Here is a 26550-nt window from a genome sequence, read left to right on the forward strand (position 1 = left end):
TGATTATGGACTATCTTATAATTACCATAGGCATCTGTTTCTCTTGATAATTTATATGCTTCACGTGCATTTTTCTTCTCTGCCACGAGCCTCATTAGTTCATTTGACATCCATTTAGGCCTAAACCGTAAAAGAATTTCTTAATTGGTATGAAAAGCCTATTAGCTTCTAAGATTAATTCTTTGAATACTTACCATTTAGAATCTGCTGTTGGTCCCACTGTAAAGAATTTAAAAAAAAAATCTCTGAGACCACTGTAGTTATCTTTATGATAGCAAAAACTCTTCCCATTACTCCTGATGGTAGTTACATCTTTTAGTAAATCCCACACAATACACTGTGATCACTGCCACCTAGTGGTTCCATTATCTGAAGAGTCTTAATGCATGAATAATCACTGCTGATAATCAGATCAAGAGTATTACTCCCTCTGGTTGCCTCTTGAACATGCTGCTGTAGAAAACAATCATCCAATAAATCCACAAAAGTCTTGCTAGTTTATGTTTTGTTGTTTGTTATTTTGTTTTTAGGAGCATTAGCAACTAAGGTCATATTGCTCCGGGATATGCGGTGGTCATTCCCTGATCTTTCTGCATCCTCCGTATTTGGTGGTCACATGCTCGAACCCCGGTCTAATCAAGAAGTGTGTTACTGCTCCTTACTGCTCCTGCCCACCTGGCTACGGAGGCGCCGAAAGTCTTGCTAGTGTGTATGTGTGAGTGACCAACCCACAAGTTCTAGTCTGTATCTGGGAAGTTAAAATCCCCCATTATAAGACAATCTGATTTACTGGTCCACTGTATTTCTCTGTATAGTTGTTTATTGTACTTATCAGAGTCATTAGGCCTATAACACACTCCTACTTTCAGCTTTGCTTTCCCAGTGCTTATGTCACACCAAACTGACTTAACACTGCATTGTCCACCCATGTGAACTGGATGCACTTCCTTAGATTTTATGTGGTTCTTAACTAACATTGTGCACCACTCCATGGTTGCTAAATGGCATGATACAGAAAAGAGTGTGTTGAGTGATGCAGTCCTTCCCCCCCCAATACTGGTAACCATAAAAATAAGTTTTTGAAATCGCTTGTTTTCCCGCCACATCCTGTATTAGCAGTAGAGAGCTTTTTGCCAGTTTTTGATGTTACATGAAGGACATTATTTACAGAATTCAATTTCCTGTATGGTACAATAAATCAGATATTTTAATAAATATCTGATTTATGGAAATGTTGAAAAGATTTGGTGAAAATTATTTTTGATGATTGTATTTAGACTAAGATGCATTTAGGGCTAAAGCCTCAAGCTGCGAGCAAATGATGATGCTATGGCACTTAATATATACATAGTTTTGATGATTGTTTATTTAACATTCTTTTATCAATTTTTTGTATATTAAGACAAAATGCATTGCCCCAAATTAAAAATAGTTGTGTGAAGCCGAACGTATTTATGCCCAACACAAATACCTAAAGAAAACAGTTTTTAAATTGTATTAAAAAAAAAAATGAAAAACAGACTATTCACTATTTTCAAAAATATTATTTCAATATATAGAATTTGTTGGTGCAGTTTCAACATATAGGATTTGTAGGTGCAATTGCAGTGACGGCCTAACATATGCAATGCTGTTCAACTTCTGTTAAGTCACAGAGCTCCAAAAATGCGAAGTTGGGAGAGATCTCCAGTGTTGCTTGACGTGTAACACCATTAGGGTTTCATATATGTATAGCTTAATTCTGAAAGTTTATTTTTTGCAGTTTTAAAATTTGCTTTCCAAGTACAATAAACTTTGTGTAGTGAAAACAGTCTGCAAAAATATGTGCCTCTAACTGTTATCAGCTTTTACAAGTTCTTGATTGGTATACCTGTATAAAAATAATGGTAAATTGCAGAACATAACAAAGATGCACTAAATTTCTGTAAAATTTCAATATAAATTGATACATTACATGACTCTTCATATTCATAAGTTTCACTAGACAGGAAAGAGAGAGTACTCTTTTGCAAAGGTGAATCCTAGCATTATTCCAATCTTCAGTATACTGAAATACTGAAGTAGTTTTTTCAGTAATGCTTCACTGGTGTGCACACCAGAATTTTTGTTGCTCACAGTGCCCTTCTAATGCTTCTAATACAATAGATGTATTAGCATATAAATTGCATTAGACATCTGGTGTGACTTGCAGGCTTTTAGAATCTGACATTCTTTATAGCCCACTATGTTCCATCCATTGTTTGTAGGCAAAATAATATTATGGGGATGTCCTAATGGTATGGGTTGGAATCTGTTGCTAATTCTTCATTAAAGACAACACAGTTACTCAGACAGTGTATGCCTGCACCATATGCCATTCTCATAATGACACTAGAATATTGTTTCACCTTGCATGGTTATGTTGTGTATATGCAATAATTGTCTTCTGCATGGATTATTCTACTGCACATTCCATTTTGTAAAATTTTTCATTTCAAGCCTTGTCCATGTGGTGTGTTTTTTTAGACAATGGTGTAAAAAATTGGCAAAAGGAACCACAGGTTTAGAGAAAATGCTTGCATGCTTCCCACCCTTGATTTAAAAGGCCTCTTCAAACAGCACAAGGCTATTAAAATGAAGATATGATTATGAAGGTCAACAAGAATTGCTTATACCAAAACAGCTCAAATGGCCAACTTTTTTTGCCTTCCCTTGATTTCAGTAGGTGTTAACATCCTAATATGAACTATTAATTAAGTGACATATAAATTTCAGGTATACTGGGAAGGCTTAAAAAAGTATAAATAATATTCATAAAATTATCATTGCAGGCTCACATGGTAGCAGCATTTGAACAGTCCCTCTCTAACATGACAAGTCGACTTCAACATCTTACAGCCAGTTCAGAACAGAAAGTAAGTGTGTTCATGCATTTTTTGATTAAACTTCCAAAGTTTGATTTTTTTTTACATAAATTAATGAACAATATTTCATAATTGGTTCTTTTTTTTCCCTAAAAAATAACCAATTATGAAATTAAATATAAAGCCCTATTTTACAAAACAGGGTTTGACCTAATAAATGCACATGTAAAGTAAATTTAATACAAATATAGTATACGAACATATTACTTAATTCCACAATAAATTATTCATATGTTCATCCTGTACTCTTTGCCTGCCTGGATTACTGTTTTTAAAGCAAACTTACAAAGTTATTGCTGTTTGGCTCTTGAATATTGCTTTCTGGTGTTGACTAATCAAAGCCATTTTCAAACTGATTGGGTCCACATCTCTCATGACAGAATGACAATTTAGTGCCAAAACTAGACAGATGCATGGTATATGGGCACAGTATGGCAAAGGGTGAAAAATTCAATAAAAATATTAAACAGTATTTTTGATAACAAAATTGCAAAAGTATCATTATTATAATTACTCTATTTTCTGGATCATAATATGCATCTTCTCTGTTAGGGATTACCCTGACTTCTAATCTCCATTGGCATAAGCACATTACAAATATTGCTCTCTCCATTATTTCATTCAAGCAAATCAAGTGATTTGCTTGAATAAAGTGATATGTTATGCCAGCATTTGAAAATCCAAATAAAGTTCTTAAATTCAGTGTACCTCACATCCATGTACTGAGTTCATTGCTCCTGATATGTTGAATGTTATGTGCAAATTTATTTTGCCAACCATTTTTTCCAAGTCTCCCACTTTCATTTTGGAAATTAATTATCATAGCAGAGTAAACCAGAAGGATGACTCTGACTTAGTTGTGGGCATTTCTTCAGCCAAAGTTGTACGGTGATCCTCAATTGGGGAACTAACAAGGGCCCAAAGATGCTTGAATTATAACAAGATAAGCTAACATAAATGTCATATTTTAACACTAATGTGTTAAAATATGACATTTATATTAAAAACAGATTTTTTTTTTTTGCAAAAAATCTGTTTTTAATTTATTTTTACACAAAAAAAAATCTGTTTATCTGTTTTCCTCCTACTTACAAATTCTGGATCTTCAGCTTTTGGAAAGTCAAAAGTTGACAGCTATTAAATAGGGCTTGTTATTAGGGATCTTTTAATTATTATATGCTGACCTCTTTCTTGGATTATATGCCCTTTTAAATAATAAATAAATAATAAACAAAATAACTTGAAATAAGTTGAAATATGCAATAAAATACTAAAAATACAACAAGTGTATGTAATTTTATATTATACATTTTAAAATAATGAAATGTATAATATAATAAATATTTAGATATAATTGTACTTGTTAGTTTTTGTGCTTTGGTGTTGTTGGACTTCTTTAAGTCCAACATCTAATATTTTAAGACTACAGAGTTTTATCTAAATCCCTATAGATCTTTAATAATTGTTAATGAATTTTAATTAAAAAAAAAAAACTTCTCCAGTTGTAAACAGATAGAGGAAAAATCAAAAAATTTGCGATGCTGTTTGTTTGTTTGTTTGTTGTTTGGTTTTTAGGAGCATTAGCAACTAAGGCCATATTGCTCCGGGATATGCGGTGGTCATTCCCTGACCTTTCCGCATCCTCCATATTTGGTGGCGACGGGCTCGAACCCCGGTCTAATCAAGAAGCGTGTGCTACGCACTGCTGCTCCTTCCCACCTGGCTACGGAGGCGCCTACGCGATGCATTTGCAATATTTGGTACATTACCAAATATTACAATAGCATTGCGAATTTTAATTCATCATTAATTCAAATGCAGTCAAAACATTACTAAAAATACAACAAGTGTATGTAATTTTATATTATACATTTTAAAATAATTAGATAGTATGAATCAGAGCTGTAATACTCAATATGTTCTACGTTGATAATAATATTAATAAAATAATAAGAGGAGTTTACCTCAATATAGTACGTAGAACACTTCCGTATGATACCCTCCAGAAATTAAAACGGAAAAAACGAAAAAATCGACACCTTACCGGTACATTAAAGTAAAATATAAATAATTAAATAATCAATTTAACACAATTCAAAATCAATTTAAAACAATTCAAAATCAAATTAATGCAATTAAAAGAATCTAACGAAAATATTCAAAACGAATTAGGAAGGAAAATTGTTTTGAATATTTTCGTTAGATTCTTTTAATTGCGTTAATTTGATTTTTAATTGTTTTAAATTGATTTTGAATTGTGTTAAATTGATTATTTAATTATTTATAGTTTACTTTAATGTTACCGGTAAGGTGTCGATTTTTCCGTTTTAATTTCTGGAGGGTATCATACGGAAGTGTTCTACGCACTATATTGAGGTAAACTCCTCTTATTATTTTACTAATTTTAAAGTAATGAAATGTATAATATAATAAATATTTAGATATAATTGTATATGTTAGTTTTTGTGCTTTGGTGTTGTTGGACTTCTTTAAGTCCAACATCTAATATTTTAAGACTACAGAGTTTTATCTAAATCCCTATAGATCTTTAATAATTGTTAATGAATTTTAATTAAAAAAAAAAAACTTCTCCAGTTGCAAACAGATAGAGGAAAAATTAAAAAATTTGCAATGCAGTTGCAATATTTGGTACATTACCAAATATTACAATAGCATTGCGAATTTTAATTCATCATTAATTCAAATGCAGTCAAAACTTGGTTATAATGAGATTTGAGGGACCGAAGAATATTGCTTGTTATTACTGTTACTCATTATATCCATTTTTTTTTTTTGCTGTATGTTACTTTTGCTGTTATTCACTACATTTATCACATACACAGATATGTGATATCTGTGTATGTGATAAATATAGTGAATTATTGTTATTTTTATCCCTTTTTCATGTATCACATATACATGAAAAAGAGATAAAAATAACAATGAATAACCATAGCTAATGATTACATGATTAACAATTTATTCCATATATTTATGCACTATGTAAATAATCCACAAGAAAAATAATTTCATTATTAAAAAGTCATGATATAATACTTTATTTTTTAATGAAATCTTCCAATGTTGTTTGTTTCAAATTTCTTTTAAAGTGAAATTTATATGCAGTGTCTTTCATTTTACTGAGATAGAATCTAAATTTGGGATCAATGTTATTGGCTTCATAAAACAGTGAAAGAGTTTTTAAAACAGTCTGTGCCTCTGCGCTCAACACTACATTTATTGGACACTCACCATGGTCTTCCTTGTTATCTCTTCAAAAGCCTCGTTTTCTCTAACAGCTTCAAGAATGTCCTTATCTCTTGGCATTTCGGCAGTCGTAAGGTTATTTGGTCGTGTAATCATCATGTGCCAACCCAGTATCCAAGTTATGTTTTTTCAGGAACATTATTAATGGAATATTGTTATCATTTTCTTCAGTGTCTTCATCAATTTCCATGTACTTTAGTCCTGCCTTATTCAAAGTTTTTGATAGTCTGTGATGTGACCTTATTCCATGCCTTGTTCATGAATCTGAAATTTGAATTTTTTTTCTTTCTTTCAATGGATTCTACAGTTTCCAATATAAAAGGTTTTCTAAAATGGCATTTAAAGCTTCTAATAACATCTTGATCCATAGGTTGGAGAACCGAAGTTGAATTTAATGGTAAAAATACAAGTTTGATATTGGTTAGATTGAGAAGAATAGGATGTAATGGGCAATTGTCTAAAATCAGCAAAATTTTCCTATCTTTTTTTTTAAGCACTTTGTTCCAGTTATGTACTTCTTAAAAAATGGATGATGTCATCCAGGCTTTTTTGTTAGCTTGGTATATTACTGGAAGATTTTTTAAACAGCGTAGATTTACCTATTATTAAGAGTTTTTTTTCTTTTTTTTCAGTTCCACTCATATTTGAACAAATTAGAACCGTCAGTCGCTCTTTGGATAATTTTTTGCCTGTGCACTTTTCACCTTTAAACTTGTAGGTCATGTGGGGAGGGGGGACAATCTATAAAACTCACCAGCTTCATCAGCATTAAAAATATCACTTTCACAGTAACCTTTTCGTATATCTGGCCACACATTTTCAATCCAGTCATTACTCGCTTCTTCATTCACACCACCAGATTTGCCACTTATCTTATCATAAACAGTATTATTTCTTTTTTTTTGAATCTGTCAAGCCACCCCATTATTGCAAACAAAACCTGCATATTCAAGTTTGTGAGTCAATTTTTCAGCTTGTTTCAGTAGAGGGTCACTAATAGGAATGCAATTTCTTTTCAATGTAAACCAAATCAAAAGAACCTTATCCATATCATTTTATCCTACTTGTGCAACTTTTTAGAAATTATGTTTTTTTTTCAGATGCACCAGTAATTCTTTCCTGATTTTTCCAAATGGTTGACAAAATTGATGAGTTCGGTCTTAACTTTTTGCAAATATATGCATTGCTTGTTCCATTCTCTGAGTCACGAATAATTTTCGCTTTCTTTCTGATTGTCAAAATTTTTTGTTTCTTCCTTGCCATTTGAAAGTAAAAAAAGAACTGACTTTAATGCAACAGAACAAAACCCAAACTACAGAAGCAAAATTGTTTTTAAATTCCAAGTGTTTCTCCCAAGTTTTAAAAACACATTCACACACAAAGATTTGAACTCACACTGAATTCCTCATTTCATCTGAATCTGAAAGCTGAACATTTCATAACAATACAGAAAAATTTCATTGGTTAATTTGCTGGATGATTTCTCTCCCTAGGCCTTCTGAAAATCCATAACAATAGGGAAGAGATACAGTACAAAAGAGGATTAAGAGATTGGAAAAAGAAATAAAAAGCTAAATGTGAACATGCACCTGCAGTGTGTGACATGCTATATTTACATACCTTAGTGTGTGACATGCTATATTTATATACCTTAGTGTGTAGTGGAATTATCCTGCCATCCCCCTGAGGGGTTCTAATGTAATCATTAGAAACCCTCGTAGGCCTTCAGCAACCCCATCACTTGAGGTGTTCTGCGATTTCCACTATGTCACTGGAACGAGGACTATGCTCTTTGTAGTAACATATGCACTAAAAAGATTCTAAGAATTGTTAAAAGGATTATATATAAATTGCTATCAGCAGGGATGGGGAAAGCAATAAGGGGAAATGTCATAAACGAGCAAAGCAATAATAGATCTTAGTCCCTCATACAGCAGTTCGGCTACTGCTCATTATGATGCTTGCTATATCTGTGAAACTCAACTACCATTATTGCTTTAACCGTGAAATATTGCTCATAAAATAAGTCATTTCCAATCAGCTCTTCTCTCTTTGCTTGCAATAGCTGAACTCTCATTATAACAATGCTCTTTATAAATGAGTTTGACTGTATTTTATTAGGGAAAAAAAAATTAATAAAATAAAATATAATATACATTTTTTTTTTTTGTAACACAGTTTGTATATGCTATTAATGATAAATTAAATGATAATGATAAATATACTTTTACTGTTGATAAGAATATTGACACTGTTTTTAGTTTGTTGTAAACTGTTGCAATTTCAGTAATTAAAATTTATTATTGCCAAAAGTTTATTATTACAAAAGTAAATTTTTCTCTGATTTCTCCAGTGTGTTGATCGTGCCATTCCCACTCATTTGGATGGCTCTGATTAAATGCAATACTTGTAATGATGGACTTTTACTTTATTACTAAAGATAATTACATATTTATTGTTGTATAATATGAGCACTAAGGCAAAATTCCGATAAATGTATTTCAGGATTCAGAACTTAATGAATTGAGAAATACAATCGAGGCTTTGAAAAAGCAGAGTGCTGAAGCAGGATTGTCGAAGTTTGCACTGCAGTCAACTCAAGCCGTCCAAAAAAATAAAGGTAAATTCTTTTAAAATTAAAATCTGAACTTTATTTATCGATTGTATTAATGAGTACCATATATTCCATTAAACATTGAGGAAACACATGCTTTGCTAACTGGCTTACTGTCCTGGATAAATGGACACTGCTTATGTCAAAACCAGTGGACACCTTATTCCCAAAAACAGCAAACTGTGTTGTCAGTCAGAAAATTATTATTGAATTACAGCTGAAGAACAGTATAGTGAATACAGTTTTCCCAAACATGGTTGCAGTTTAGAATAAGAGAACATTGCTCTCTAACAAACTGGTGATTAAATCATTGATAATACAAAATTTTTCATAATTTTCCCTCTATGTCATCAGCATATAATATTAATATTTGCATATAATAATTAGACTGTGGTTTGCATCCTTGATTTACATCCTGCCATACATTTTGTAGCATATTGCACTAAACTTTTCCAGCATCATATATCCTTTACTTCAGATTATGAAAAGTTGCTGGCATTGGTGGAATAAAAAATTCAAAACTTTGCCTGAAGTAAACTTCATAGGAACCAGCCATCTATTATTTCATAAGATTTTTTATATTATTTTAGATTTTTTTTTAAAGATTTTATGTATTCCCTCTTTTCACTTATCCCTTTTAGCACCTTTTAAATCTCAGTCAGGTCTCCCCCCCCACCCCCAAGGTGTCTGGTTGCCCTACTTTGTAGTCCGTAGTTTCTGTGCTATTCTTGTGGTCTTTCTTTTCTAAACTACCTTCAGCTTCAGGTTCTCCTCTCCACCCTCATCTATAATTTACTCCTGGATTTCTGTTCACTAGGTGCTAGACCTTACATTTAGTAGTATTAATTCTTTGTTGCTATTTTTCATAGTAAATTTTTAACCAGCCCAAGTCATTAGTGCCAACAACAGTGTCTTTGAATTTTGTTACATTTATGTAATCATATAATTCAGTTTTTATTTGGTTCCTTTTTTAACTTGAAAGTGTTATTTTGATATATTTCAAATGATTTCATTAATAAAATTTGTTTCAGGGTAATGTTTTAAAATTTTTTGATAAAAAAAATCTATAGATTATAGCATGGTTAACAAATTATCTGTAGCGTAAATTGGTAAAAAGTCTTGATCTAATGGGCGAAGGTGTTTGAAATGGTTCAGTTAATAAGTTTCTTTTCATTACATGGTAAAGGTGTCAGTCGTTTCATTCTCACAGTCTGCATTTTGTCCTAAAAAAGCCTTTATCTTGAAATTCACCTGTATTAATGTATAAACAAATATTATTATTAGTAGTAGTAGTAGTCTCACTTCCCTTTTCACCTGTCCATCCCTCCCCTCTAACAGTTTATCTAGTTCTTCCAGAGTTTATTCAAACTACCCAATTCTACAAAACTAGATGGGAGTTTGTTCCAATAATTAATCACCCTCTGGCTGGATTTCTTCATAACTACCCTGCAACCATCTTTCTCCAATTTGAATTTATGCCCCTTCATGCATGTAGTCTGAGAAAGAGGAAGGATTCTATCAGCATTGAGCTTACTTTCTCTCAATTCAAAGCCTTAAACACTTCAATGAGATTTCCTTGCAGGTATCTAGTTGCCAGACATTTCAATTTGCAGGTGTCTCCGTAGCCAGGTGGGAAGGAGCAGCAGTGTGTAGCACACGCTTCTTGATTAGACCGGCGTTCGAGCCCGTCACCACCAAATACGGAGGATGCGGAAAGGTCAGGGAATGACCACCGCATATCCCGGAGCAATATGACCTTAGTTGCTAATGCTCCTAAAAACCAAATAACAAACAAACAAACAAACATTGCAATTTGCAAAACCGAAACCTTTCCTGGTAAGAGTACCCGTTTGCTTCCCTCACTTGCTAACCTTCTTGCTCTTCTCTGCACCTGTTTCAACAGATCCACATCCTTCTTAAAATGAGGCTTCCAGACCTATATGTAGTACACAAGTTGTGGCCTAATTGTTTTATACAATGATATAATCACCTTCTTAATCCTACTGGAAAAATTCCTGTATATCATTAACAAAACTCCATGAGCTGTCTGGGCAGCCTGTCTGCAGTGCTTGGAGAACTTCATATCTGACTGCACAAATATCCCCAGGTCTTTTTCATTCTCTACTGCCCTGATTGTGGTACCATACAGCTGGTATTTTAATCTAGGATTACTACTACTCATGTGCAATACCTTGAATTTGTCAGTATTAAACTTCAATTGCCACTTCTCAGCCCATTTTTCTATCATGTCTAGATCTTGTTACAGAAACATATCCTGATTACTTCCCTGCCAACCTTCGTACCATCTGAAAACTTAGACATTATGCCTGATTTGTCTTTATCAGTAATCATTAATAAATATAGAAAGCAACAATGGACCAACACTGAACCCTGGAGGATTCTGCTAATAGCATTAGTCCAAGAAGCCATTTCTTTTTCCATCTCTTTTGCTGTATGGGGTCTCATCTTTTATAAAATTTATAAGCCATGAATATTACAAAGCAGTTATCACATAAAAATTATGTGTTCTGATTTTTCTATGTAATTTTGTAGTATCTAGGCAGTCATTTTATAAAAAAATGATCTAGTATGTTTTTTAATGCATATTTAAGTCTATGTAAATGTAGTGTGATATCAAATTAAACTGTATTTTTGAACAAAAAAAATTGTGATGCATTGATAATATTGGTTTCTCATACACCAACTAAGATTAACTCAGTCAATTTCTAATGTAAAACACACACAAAGAGAGAGAGAGAGAGAGAGAGAGAGAGAGAGAGACCTTTTTATCATTTACTTTACTTATTTGATAACACTTGAAAAAAAATTATGGCCTTGATTTTATCAATAAAAGTTTGGGTTTCCGAACTTCAAGCTGTTTCAAGCTGTTTACGAACAGCTTGAAATGGCTTCTACTACCTTAATTAATGATAATCAAATTCTTTCCATAGCACATCATGAACACAGTATTTCGCGCCAGTTATCTACTGATTCTGTGTCCAGTGTCAATTCATTGTCTAGTGCATGTAGTGGTATCAGTGCAGCATCAGGCAGGTCAGGGGAAACCAGTGGACACAAGAAAAAGAAAAAGAAAGGCTGGGTAAAAATTTTGAATTTTGGTCAGTTATTCAGTACTATAAGAAAAATTATAATCGTAAGTATAATGTATTAAAATTTAAATGTTTGTTTGTTATAAATTGTTGAAAGTCAGTTTAGTATGAATATTTTGCCTCTTTTAAAAATAATGATTGATTGTTGGAATAAATTTGCGCTTACTTATGTGGAGCTTAGAGGTTTATCTAAATTTGATTACAGATTAGACAAATACTTGAAAAAAATGGGTAAATAAAGTGAGGGAAGGTGTCAAATTACTCTTCTTTTTTTTATGCTGATGCTGCATAATCCTGTTTTCTTTTATCAATTTTCCAGCACTATATATATATATATATAATGTGTTTTAAAGGAAGCAACAGTTTAAGATATTATTAATAATAATAATGGTTTATGGACCTGGGACACTGCCATATGCAGAAAGTACCCAGCGACCATAATTGTTATATAAGTTAGTAGCTGTGAAAGGCAACATGCTAATGTTATGGTACTTGTAATGCTAATTATGGAGAACAAAGGGTGAACAGAACAGAAATCGCTATCACGGTAAACAAAGAAGGGAGCTAAAGCAAAGGAGAAGTAATAAGAATAACTTAGTGCTGTTCATCCTGGGACCTCAGCGCTTTACTCACTTATTGCTGTTTCCTCCTTTGATTTCTGCAGCTGGCCTTTGATAAAGGTGCTGAGGTCACAGGATGAACAGCACTGAGTTATTCTATTACTTCTCCTTTATCTTAGCTCCCTTCTTTGTTCACCGTGATAGCGATTTCTGTTCCGTTTTCACCCTTTGTTCTCCATAATTAGCGTTACGAGTACTGTAATGTTAGCACATTGCTTTTCATAACTACTAACTTCTATCTGTCTGTCTGTCCATCCATCCGTCCGTCCTAAAAGAATGCCAAAGGCATTTTTTAGTACGAGAGTATAATAGCCGTACTAAAAGAATGCCAAAGGCATTTTTTAGTATGGCTATCTATCTGCTCAAAGCCCTCGAGGAAGTAGCAGAGAGACAACCATGTGAAAGGAAGTCACCTTCCTAATTTCTCCCTAGCTATATTCCTAACCTTCTTGACTCAATCTTTAATAATTTCCTTTATTTCCTCTCTCCTCCTTCGTTAAATCTCTAAGCTTTCCAAACTATACATTTATATTTTTGTTAACTTGATCCCATGTTAATAGTTAACATGGAACTATAGGCAATCCAACAACTGCTAGTACAAATATGGCTAGCCAGTTAGTTAGGCCTTAACTACCAGTAATACTTCCTGCCAAAAAATATTTCACCACCATTCGAAAATCAAAATCTATCGGGACCTTGACCTAATATATATATATATATATATATATATATATATAATCCTGCTTTTATGTACCTTATGGTGTGTGTGTGTTTTTTATATATAGGTAAAATAATGGGTTGAAAAGTGAAGTGGTAATGGAGAGATAAAAAGAAATATAAAGATGGCATGACAAATACACCTGAGTGTGCAAAGCAGCAACAAAGGATACAAAAGTGTATGTGTGTGAGGTAGAATTGATAAGTTTGTTAAAAAGTGCTAAGATGGATGCATAAATTATGCAAAATACCATACCTAAAAGGAAAGCAGAAATTGGAGAGATATTGTAGGCGTGAGAAAGAGACAAAGAATGTGAATATCCTATATGATTTAATGAATTAAACAAAAATTATAGGCTGAATTGCAAAGCCAGTTAGAGAGAAGGGAACTGTAAAACAAAAAATGATTAAATAATAATGATTAAATTAATATTCAGCATCAGCAAGAGTAGTCTGTCAGCAGTACGGTCTGATATTGGGTATTTGTAAGATACCTGAAACGTTACCTTAATGTATAGTAGTTTAGGTGAATAGCTTAATAAACTATATTTAGTAAAAATCTTAATGATATAGTCAATTATTTACAAATGAAGGAACATAGGCAAGATCTACTAGTTATGTGTAGACAGGAATTAGTAATTAGAACTTATGTAAGAAGACATTGTTCGGTATGCTGAGTATCTATTCTGTCATTGATTAGAGAGTATAATTGCCACTAAGTTGTTTGTGCTGATCTTTCTGATCACAAATTGGACAAACTCTTAATTAAAATCTAGGGAACATGATTTTGAGCAAAACTTGGACTCTGTATTTCAGAAGGCAAAGAAGGCAGATATGAAACTGTAAAATTTGTAATACATATTTGTAAGCATGCTGATATACACAACTTAATGGTTTTGTAATAAAATTCTTAAGTAATAAATAGCAATTTAAAATAATTGTTTTGAAGTTTTAAAACATTAAATTAATTCTCTAAAATAAAGTTTTAACTGTTGGAGTTTAATAATAACTTTTGGTCATCATAATCTATTTGATGACCAAAAGTTAATATAAAAGTTTCATAAGAAAATAAGAAAAGTCAGTTAAAGTTAATTTCAAGGTCAAATTTAAAATCCTATTGTTTAAAATGTTGAAAGTTGGCAAGTCTGTATGAATAACAATATGCTTAGTTTCAGTTTATATATTTTCTGTTACAGCTGAGGAGTTCTTTCAGCAAAGCTTTCTCACGCAGTAAGAAAAATAAAAATGGTTCTGTATCTGACGTAGAGGATCTCCATCAATTACAGTCAGACTCCTCTACACCCAACTCTCCTCTGCTGAGTGGTGCTCATCCAGTTAATGGATTGAGTTCTGGACAAGGTCTGAAAGTTTCCCAGTCTTCTTCTGCGTAAGTATTTTGGCAAATTTAGGAAAATTTTAAAATTTATCTTTATTTCCTAACTTTAATAAAATCAGTTTTGAATTATGCAAAGCTCTGACTAAGGTTTGAAAATTCAATTCAATATATCAATTAGATATTATGAATTAACCATTTACTGGATTTTTTTTTATGATGCAGCTCTTTTTCAGTTCTGAATATTTATTATCAATGAAGAGTAATAAGTCTATTAGTCTAAGACTGTTAGTCTTATTACTCTTCATTGCTTGTCCATTATGTACTTTAGTAATGGCACAATTAACTTAATTTGAATATACCTTTTATTTTCTTATTACAGTATTTTTTCTAAGATATTTTATTTTTTTATTCCATTAATGAACTATTTAATACAGTCTTACTTATTTGATTTATTTTAAAAAAAAAGACATTATTTGTATTAGTAAAAGTTATCAGAGATTGAGTCATAAGTTAAAATACTGTACTTTATAATTACTAAAACACCTAAGAATAAATCCACATTTGAATAAATATTTGTGAAAGAGAAGATTTTAATATTATTAACATGTTTTGATTTAACATAGACATAGAATTCTATTTATTCTGATAATATTATGTTCTACTCTACATTATTATTTCTTTTAGTTTTTGATGGAAAGTTATAATTTAACCTGGCGGAGGTGCACCACCTGAAATAGAATTAGGACTTATTGCTAATTCAAAATGAATTACTCGACTTTTATTGCATATGAAAGTGATTGTTAAATTTAGTTGCACAGTTTATTATAATTTTCATAAATATTTTATTCTAGTATGACATTCTAGCATAATAATACAGGGTGATTCAAGAAGTAATAACTTCTTGATGTTTATGAATCATCAACCATGCATAAGAGGAAATCCTCAAATACCAAATGATAGTTTTTTTTTGTTTTTTTTTAACTGCCGCTGGAAATATAAGTTCTATCTCATAGGGAATGTGTTGTTAAAATTGCTTTTCTCTATGGGAAAAATCATCCAGTTTTCAAAGACAAATTCAGTGACTAATGTGACTTTTGTACATGTTACTAAAAGGATCTACCACAACATGGTGTATAATCAGTTTTAGAACATACTGTACCTGTAAGGGGAAGAGTCAGGGTTTTCCCCTTACCACTAATGAAACATCGAAACATGTAAGAGAAGTTTTTAGTGAAGCCCACAAAAGTCCACTTAAAAATTTAGCAATGAATTGAATATGCTTCAAGCAACATTTTGCCATATTCTCTGGTAGCAGTTACTTTTGAAAGCTTACAAATTGCAGTTAGTGCAGGTATTAAAATCAAATGACAAACACAAATTAAAGAGCTTTGCTGTGATTCTCAACAGAAAGTGGAAGAGGATGGTGTGAATAAATATTTGTGAAAGGGAAGATTTTAATATTATTAAAACATGTTTTGATTTAACATAGAATTCTATCTATTCTGATAATATTATATTCTACTCTACATTATTATTTCTTTTAGTTTTTGATGGAAAGTTATAATTTAACCTGGCAGAGGTGCACGACCTGAAATAGAATTAGGACTTATTGCTAATTCAAAATGAATTACTCAGCTTTTATTGCATATGGAAGTGATTGTTACATTTAGCTGCACAGTTTATTATAATTTTCATAAATATTTTATTCTAGTACGACATTCTAGCATAATAATACAGGGTGATTCAAGAAGTAATAACTTCTTGATGTTTATGAAATACCAACCATGCATAAGAGGAAATTCTCAAATACCAAATGATAGTTTTTTTTTTTTTTTTTTAACTGCCTGCTAATACCACGTTACTTCTTTTTGTGGAGATGTCAAGGTTGCTGTGTTTGTGCACCATTGCGAAGAGAAAATCCTAAACTGAAATGTTGGATTGTTGAGGCAGTGGCATCAGACATACTATTGGCAACAGCTGGGGAAGATATGGACTATTGAATGAATGTCTTCCATGTTACTTGTGGATCTGTAGGGTTCATTGGAAGCTTTCAAAGATTTTTTGCACCTCTGCTTATGTCCTAGTAGTAATAAATGCTAGTCTTCATTTCTATGATTTTTTTTTTTTTTTGAAACTGTTTACTTCTTTTTTGAATCATCATGTATAAAAGCTTTTCCTCAAGTTATCATAAATGATACTCCACTATAAGTAAAAAAAAAATCAGTTTTTGAATGATAGTAAATTCGCATAAATAAAGCCTCCTATTATATTATAGCCTTGTGTGCATGTGTAACTATACATTGAAAATGCTCTTGGACTTTTTTATGTAACTATAAAAACATACTAGTTTTCATAATGAAAAATAAATTTTTAATCCTTTTATTACAAGATTACCTAAAGAACACTGTAATTTTTCTTTTTTCAGCATACTTTCCGCATAATATGGTAATTGTATGAGTAATTAAATATCATCATCATTGAAATTAGAGGAAAAAGCAGTAATAACAGAGTTATGTAAATAATTTGGCTAAGTATCAGATTATTCCTTTTAGGATATATGATAAGGATACAGACAGTTTAACTGTGAAAGAACTAAAGAAGCAGCTAAGAGAGAAGGATATGATTTTAACAGATATTCGTTTAGAAGCACTGTCTTCTGTACATCAACTAGAAAATCTCAAGGAGACTGTTAGTAAAATGAGAGTAAGTAGTTTCTCAAATTCTTCTAATTGACATCTCTTATCTTATAATTACAAATGTATATCTCTTAGGTACTTTCAATTAGTATTAAGTTTTCTTGCTAGCTGGCTGCCTTGATCGGCAACAGTGGTCTGGTGAATGCAGTTAAGTGATTTGTTTTGAGAAGTACATTTATAAGTTTAGCAACCAATCAGAATAGTGGTAATAGTCCAATTGTAAATAAGCTGTGATCTTCATCTATAGCTATATATTCGTGAAGGAACTGAATATTCTGTAGTTATGCCTATATCTTTAATTAACACAATTTTTAATTATTGAATTTGTTAATGGCTGGACTTTCATGTCCAGAAAATGTTTGAGAATTTCAGTTTTATGAAATCTCTGTGCATTTTCAGGGATGGTGGAACAGTAGGACAAATGGGGGCCTTTGCTCCTGACTACATATGTTGGTGATGTTGTGCTTAAGTTTTATTAGGAACTTGTTTTATTTTGTGATTTTATTGTTTTTTTTTCTTCTAATTTTTATTCTTTTTTCTGTTTATTTATTATTATTTTTTTTTGCAGTAAATTTATATGAATTTAACTGCAAAAATTTATATTTATATGAATTATGAAACAACAGGGATTACCTTTATTTTAGATATAGAAAGCATCTTTTCCAACCAACTCTCCTGGTCCAACGCGCTAATAATTCTTTGGGAAGGCGATATCAATTTTACAAAACATGTGGGACATCTTCCCCACTGTCAGAACCGTAGTGTTCAGACCCCTCGGTCTCAACCTTGAGCACTTAAGACTTCTGTCTTCAAACACCATACCTCTGGCAGCAAGGAAACCATTACGTGGATTGACATAAAATTAAATTTTGAAGGTCTAAACCGCTTAATAAATATGGACCGATTATTTTCTTCAGTCAGTAGCTCGACATTAGAGTTAAATTTAGGGGTCTAAAAAAGTTTAATGGATATGGGGGGGGGGGTATGAAGATTCCTTGATATGAAGATTCCTTGATATGGAATCTTCATATCAAGGAGGATATGAAGTTATATTCACTTCAATTCTATTTTAATTTTACAATCAATTTTACAAAACATGTGGGACATCTTCCCCACTGTCAGAACCGTAGTGTTCAGACCCCTTGGTCTCAACCTTGAGCGCTCAGGACTTCTGTCTTCAAACACCATACCTCTGCCAGCAAGGAAACCATTACGTGGATTGACATAAAATTAAATTTTGAAGGTCTAAACCGCTTAATAAATATGGACCGATTATTTTCTTCAGTCAGTAGCTTGACATTAGAGTTAAATTTTGGGATCTAAAAAAGTTTAATGAATATGGTGGTGGGGGGGGGGGGATTATTCTCTACATTCCTTAAGCTGGACTAGAAATTTTCGGGGCATCGTGTTCCTGTGAACACGATGCCCCGATGGAATCTTCATATCAAAGAGGATATGAAGTTATATTCACTGGATGTGACTTCACTATACACTAACGTAAATGTACCTTACACCTTAGACATAGTCTGGGCCTACTTAAACGATGATAACATAAAAATTAATAACACCAGACTCCCCAAAGACAATCTTCAAACTAACAAAACTATTAGTAAATGTTAATTACATTCTCTTTCAAGGAAAAATATGCAGATTTTCGGCCTCCAAATGAGCCTAAACATCAGTGGATTCATTGCAGAACTATACTTAGACAAATTAGAAAAGATCCATCTTGATCCATTTATACCACAGATCACATATTATGGAAGATATTTGGATGACATCCTAATTATCACAGATCATTTGACCATAAACAATATATTCTACAGGTTTTTAATAACATCCATCAGAGATTAAAATTTGAATTAGGAATTGAAGCAGAAATGTAAATGTTAATTACATTCTCTTTCAACGAAAAATATACAGACAGATTTTCGGCCTCCAAATGAGCCTAAACATCAGTGGACTCATTGCTGAACTATACTTAGACAAATTAGAAAAGATCCATCTTGATCCATTTATACCACAGATCGCATATTACGGAAGATATCTGGATGACATCCTAATTATCACAGATCATTTGACCATAAACAATATATTCTACAGGTTTTTATTAACATCCATCAGAGATTAAAATTTGAATTAGAAATTGAAGCAGAAACCCACTCCATAAATTTCTTTAATTTTATCATACACAGATTAGACCAAAAACTAAATTTCAGCCTATACAGAAAACACACTAATAAGGAGATGCTTTTGCATTTCCACAGTTATCATCCCCAACCATACAAAATATCGGTCATGCTGAATCAATTTCTTAATGCCTTTAAATATTCTTCCATCCAGATTTCTCTAACGACAGAAATAAATGAATTAACTAGAAGATTCTCAAATAGGGGTTACCTGCTAACCTATATAAACAAAATTAAAACAATAGCCCGTGAAAAAATAAATAACAACAACCTCGCAACAAACATTGCACAAAAATCCGACAAGACCAAAATACATTTCATCACCATTCCATATGTCAAGTACTGGTACAATAAACTTAACCAAATATGCAAGGGAACCGACATGAAAATCATAGCAAAACCCATGAACAAATTATACACATTCTTCAGAAATCTATCTTCAAACACCACATTCCAATCACAGCATGACCTAGTATACAGCATCCCATTCAAAAATTGCGATGCTGTTTATATAGGATCTACCATGGGAGTGGCACAGCTTCGAGCAAAACAACACCAAGCTTCGGTGCGGGCGGGTCGTTCAAATGCATCGGAACTTTCTTTCTACGCAATAAATGAACGACATTTATTCAGCTTTAATGAAACAAAAATTATAAATATTCAATACAACTACCACAAACTACTTATTGTGGAAACCTTAGAGATGAAACTACATGAAACTTCAATCAATATCTGTAGACTATTCCTATTGTCCGACGATTGGTTACTTATACGCATGCATGAAGAACAAACACTATAACATAAGACAAAAGTTTCGGATTAATTGTGAGTTGCTCTATTCCTGTGAACATGATGCCCTGAAAAGTTCTAGTCCGACTTAAGGAATGTAGAGAATAATCCCCCCCATATCCATTAAACTTTTTTAGACCCCTAAATTTAACTCTAATGTCAAGCTACTGGACTGAAGAAAATAATCGGTCCATATTTATTAAGCGGTTTAGACCTTCAAAATTTAATTTTATGTCAATCCACATAATGGTTTCCTTGCTGCCAGAAGTATGGCGTTTGAAGACAGAAGTCTTGAGACTGAGGGGTCTGAACAGTACGGTTCTGACAGTGGGGAAGATGTCCCACATGTTTTGTAAAATTGATATCGCCTTCCCAAAGAAATATTAGCACGTTGGACCAGGAGAGTTGGTTGGAAAAGAAGCTTCCTATATCTAAAATCCTATATCTATTTCATAATATATGAAATAGATATAGGATAAATAGATATATCTATATATAGATATAGATATGAAATAGAAGCTTCCTATATCTATTTCATAATATAATAGAATATAGGAATTATCGAGCACTTAATAGCTCTCTATTATCAAATTTATATGAATACATTGCATTTTATTTATATATCTGCAATGATTTATAGGTACCCATGTAAATATAAAACAGAAATAGTTAATTTTTTTTTGGTCTTGCAAAAGTCATTCAAAAGAAGTTTAAATTCATTATTTAATTTATGTATGAGTATTTGTGCACTGGTTTCAGTATAGTGGGCTTATTATATGGTACTCACTTGAAAAATTTTGTATTTGAATCTTATATTTTCTAGACCTTCTCCAGCAAGATTGAGTTAATCAATCTCAGACAGAGGTGTGTGGTTTATTCTTCCAGTAGCATTGCAGAGAAGCTCCATTCCCAGAATACTTACAGTTACAGACAGTTATGCAAATACATAGCTCGGCTCAGGCTTGGTGACTAGAAAATTATCCTGTAGACCATGAAATAAATAAACATGATTTCATCTTTTAATCACCTGTTATAATTAATATTGATCTTTTAATTATGATAGGTGATCTGCCCATCAACAATCAAAATACTGTTTTCAGTAATGGTTGTTGCTGCTGCACATGTTATGCTAACACAGAGAAACCAACTGGTTTATGATGTCCCACATTTATGTGCATTAGAAGGAGAGGGAAAGAGGGACAATTGCCAAATTTCTGGATTTTAGACAATTATTTTTTTCGCATTGCCTCATATCTTTACTAGACAGATACTATCCCTCATAATTTAATCCCTCAGAAAAATTTTTAGAAATTTTTCTGAGAGGTTAAATTTTGCCACAGAAATTTTTTTTAGAAATTGTCATACTTACATTTTCACATGCTTATAATAACCACAGTTGTGATGAGTGATATATGAAAATAGTATGGTGAAACATAGCTGTTACTTTTGCCCATAAACCTAAAGTGGTTGAACTTAGAAAGGAACATGAAAGTTTGGTTGTTTCAGGTGAGTGAATATCTAAAAACAATACATGTTCATAGAGGATACATAGATTAAATAAAGCATTTCCATATAGATGTTTTCAATAATTATAATGACAGTTGACTTGCTTTGTCAAACGATTTGATGATTTTCTTCTCTTCTTCCATTTACTCGGGTATTTCTTACTTCCATATCTTCTGATTCCTCTTTTGTTTTCTGTCAGTTATCCTTTTACTTTTGATTTCTTTTTATGGCCAATTTGCCCTTAATTTCTCTACCACACTCTTACAGGATCTTGTTCATCTGTGTGTCCTTTCACTTTTTCTTGATGAATTTGGACTTGTTACTCCAACTTTATTCACATTGCCCCCCTGAGCTATTGTTCACTGTTGTTATTGTTTCTTTTTTTCAGTTCCATGGGACTTTAGTGTTAATAGTATTAATTGTAATCAATACTGTATTTATGTGCTTTCGAGGTTTTAGAGACAGATCAACTGTCTCTAAAGGCTCTTGATAGATCAACCATTATTTTTTATGTTTATCATAATGTTTTTTAATGACCCATTGTTTTGGCTGGCACACAACCATAGTTGTTAGTTCTGTCAACTCTAAAGTTAATTATAAATTCTTTAGGCGAGTAGTATAATTTCACTATCACTGCTAGGAGTTCTAACTGGCATCATTCTGAGTTTTAATTAGAATAAGGTTTTGACCTTTACACCACGTAATTTTGACATACCCTGTATTTTGGGTAAACTCTAAAAATTCAAACATTTCTTTTTAAAAAAGCATTATGTAACAAAATAATTATGATACTATTTAATTATGTTATAATACAATGAAATGTAACTTTAATTTACTTAATTATGCTTTTTAATGAGCCATTCTTTTTGTGGGTTATTTCCACAAAAGAAGGAAAAAGTGAATTATCCAGATTTTCTTGCACCACAATAAAAAAAACAAAAAAAACTAGCTTATTTTTATCATTAAGTTATGGAACCTTTGCCAGTTCCTTGATTATGTGTATTGATACTCCATACAATTATTTTGACAGAAGGCACATTATTTACAAAAAATCTGTAGATGAGGTAAGTTATGCATCAGGGCAACATTTCATACATTAGACAAAATTAGGGGAAAACCTAAAACATATTGAAAAGGTAAGAATAAAACCTCCTGAAATTACAGAATATGCATATATCTGTAAAAAGGCTTAAAAAAAAAAAAACAGTTTCACTATCATGGGGAATGAAAGGAGTTTTACTAAAAGAAAAATAAGAGGCCATTTACATTAAAAATTTAATAATATCATAAATAGAAATAATGCTAAAGATATTTGAGTGGGATTATTTGGACACCATTTATGATCATTTTATGTATGCAGTTCTTATAAGCTAAATATTTGGCTTGTTTGATATGATATTAGTACTTTGCTGAAGTGTATTGAGGGTTTATATTGTATTTTTGTTCTTTGTCTGTTGTATTATATTCCTTGATCACATATCAATATATGTGATCAAGGAATCAGCAAAGTTTCCATAACATAATGCTAAAAAAATGAGTTTTATTATTATGGTGTAATTGTGTGGATCATTCAATTTTTCTTGAAGTTTAGTTTACTTTTGATAGTCATAAATGCAAATTTATTGAAACACCTTCCATCTTTCTAAATATATATATTTTTTATTTTGCAATTATGCAAACTTTATTACATTACTATTATGCAGACATTTTTTTAATTGTATATTGGCCATAAGTTGTACATAATCCTTTGATTTCAGCCGGCTTCTCAAATTGGCCATTCAAGTGAGAAACTTATTTTTTGATAATGCAAATTTATTGAGACACCTTCCATCTTTCTAAATATATATATTTTTTTATTTTGCAATTATGCAAACTTTATTATATTACTATTATTCAGACATTTTTTTATTGTATATTGGCCATAAGTTGTACATAATCCTTTTATTTCAACAGGCTTCTCAAATTGGCCATTCAAGTGAGAAACTGTTATTTTTTTTTGATAATTTGAGTAGGGTTTTTTTTTCCTAGTAACGAGAACAATACAATGACTGATGGTGCTTTTTTCAGTTAGTTAATGCATTAATACAATAGGTGACTGTGGTGGGTAGGTAAATGATGACTGATGGTGCTTTTATGAGTTAGTTAATGGATTAATACAATAGGTGACTGTGGTGGGTAGGTAAATGGTAATGAATGAGTGGATAAATGATAATGTTGGAATAACATTACAAGTTTCTTGGTGACCCAGAAAAGTGCATATTATTTACAGAAATCATACAATATGTATTACAAAGAGTGCAGCTTTATGCAATTTGCTTTGCAACGTATGGTAAGAAATTCCGTAATACAATTAATTCCAACCAAGAAACCATTGATTTCTTTTGCCAAAAACCATTTGCCAAAATTATACACCCAAGAAACCTTTACTTGTACAATTAAATTTTTAAAAAATTCTAAGAATTTATTATAATATTCCAAATTTACTAGATTATAACAATGTTATCCAGGCTGAGATGATGAGCCTGAAGCAAGACAATGAAAGGTTGCAAAAGCTCGTGTCCTCCAGATCCTTAACATCTTCTCAGGGTTCACTACCTCTTAAGAGCAGTGTGGAAAGTTTAGAAAAAAGAATAAGTGCCTCAGACCATTCTGGACAACCTGGAGTAGGTAAGTATAATAATTCAGAATTAAAATGATGACAGTTCACAGTTAAAACTAAATGAAGAGATGGGGATATTTTTTTTTACCTAATATTTTCCTCTCTGTTTTATCTTTTTTGTTACTTTTTTTTAAAAATATTTTTTGCATCCCTGAATAAAAAAAAATTAAATTTAAAAAATTTATTAACAGTTTAAGTTCTTTTGTGAAACTGGTTGATCCATTAAGTTTTTAAAATAGTTTTTATATAAAATATTTTATTTTTATTCTTTGCAATTAAAAAATAAACTTTTTATGTTAAGTTGTTTTATTACTTAATTATACAAGTTTCACATTTTATTATTGGCATTAGTAGAGGCATGCAATGCAAGAAAGCAAGCTTATGCAGCATCAGCCAAAAAAAAAAAAAATCCCTCCCATTTGTTCCAAATGCCAGCTCAGCCTTAAATTTATTTAGGCTATCAACTTCCACAACAAAAGATGGAAGCCTGTTCCACCAATCAACTACCCGCTGGCTAAAGGCAAATTTCCGCACATCTATTCTACAACTGTCTTTCCTCAATTTGAAACTGTGCCCCCTCAGGTTCTTTAGTATTCATTATTAGTATTAACAAGGCCAGATAATGCAAGGAAGCAGACTTTTTCTGCATCAGCCAAAAATAAATAAATAAAATAAAAATAATAATAATATAAAGTAAAATAATAAATAAAACATATTCATACTATTCCCATTTCCATAAGGTAACTATTTAATTCTAGCTTAAATTTAGTCAGACTTACTACCTCTGCCATGTTGGGGAACAGTTTATTCTAGTGTTTGACAACCTGCAATTTTATATTTGTTCCTGCTGGTTTTTGTCTCACCCACGAGAGAGAACAGATCTTCCTCATTCATTTTACTCAAACTCTTTCAGTGCTTTATACATCTCAAACTCTTTCAGTGTTTTATACATGCAAGTAAACACATCTCAGTTAGATCTCCCTTTAAATTTTCCAGAAATTTTCCGGTCCACAGTTTCTAAGCTGTTCTTCATATGTGCATCAATGTGCACTGATCAGGTCACCCTTCCTCGAATTCTCTCCAGTGGTGTTAACATGTATTTTTGTTTAGGCAGTCTCCAGACCTGAATATAATATTCCTCATTTTAATAAAGCTTCAAATCTCTGAGAGTTTTTTTTTTTTTTTTTTTCCTGGAATCTGGAAATAACCATTAGAAAAAACAAATTGCCTTTTTAGTAGTAGCTTTTCATATGTAGCATCTGTTAATGAATCTGAAAACCTTTTTGTTTGCCAAAAACAGAAAAAAAAAAAAAATATTCACAAGATGGTTGAACAAAAAATAAACATAAATGCAGTAACAGTCTTGTAAACACAACTGTGAATATATTCTCTTGAGCCAATCACCCAAGGAGATTCACTAGTGTGTGTTCATTCTCCCTCCCTCCCTCCCTCTCTCTCTCTCTCTCTCTCTCTCTCTCTCTCTCTCTCTCTCTCTCTCTCTCTCTCTCTCTCTCCTACTAGTGGAATGATCATATTATATCAAAGTGAGAAAATCTCTATCTTTGGATGTAAAAATGCAAGTAATTAGGTAGTTTGAGTTAGGTGAGAAGAAATTAATTGACCTGCAGACTATTTTAAATCAACCAAAGGAAGTGAAAGCATTGGCTCAAGCTGCAACCGCTTTAACTGCTACCAAATTAACATGGACAACATGTAATATAATAAATAGTAGAGAAGGTAGAGAAGATATTATATACAGTGGACCCCCACTTTACGATATTAATCTGTTCCAGAGACACCATCGTATCATGAAAATATCATAATGTGAACCCAATAACACATTGTTTTTTGGTAATTCGTTTCAAGGCCTCGGAAGTTGAAATTTTTGCTATATACCTAAGCTATTTATCTCTCTAAAAGGCGATTTTTATAATGGAACTTATACATATTGATTAAAAAAATTGATTAAAACTAATATATTGATTAAAGCACAACATAAAAAATCACTTCAACTAAAGGATGCTAAAACAAAACATGCGGTCAACACGTTTACAAATGCTGCTATTGGCTGAGAGGAAGGAACACGTGGTCGGTCAGAGACAATCATAAGCCAAGTCCATCGTAAAGTGAAATAAGTAGGCAGC

At 31.9% G+C, this 26550-nt stretch overlaps 1 protein-coding gene across 1 annotated transcript in view; it reads left to right on the forward strand.

Moving 5' to 3' along the window:
* The window catches only part of LOC150087929 (uncharacterized), a 347547-nt gene that overhangs the window by 217365 nt on the left and 103632 nt on the right, over positions 1 to 26550 (forward strand). Inside the window, exons 16-21 of the mRNA XM_090369967.1 lie at positions 2811 to 2894; positions 8676 to 8790; positions 11736 to 11884; positions 14428 to 14618; positions 17120 to 17270; positions 24255 to 24414. Of these exons, the coding sequence (XP_090226093.1) occupies positions 2811 to 2894; positions 8676 to 8790; positions 11736 to 11884; positions 14428 to 14618; positions 17120 to 17270; positions 24255 to 24414 (850 nt within the window). The remainder of the gene's footprint in view (positions 1 to 2810; positions 2895 to 8675; positions 8791 to 11735; positions 11885 to 14427; positions 14619 to 17119; positions 17271 to 24254; positions 24415 to 26550) is intronic.

This window comes from Mastigoproctus giganteus, chromosome 3 (assembly GCF_048544385.1).
Source record: "Mastigoproctus giganteus isolate SK-2022 chromosome 3, ASM4854438v1, whole genome shotgun sequence".
Lineage (NCBI taxonomy): Eukaryota > Metazoa > Arthropoda > Arachnida > Uropygi > Thelyphonidae > Mastigoproctus > Mastigoproctus giganteus.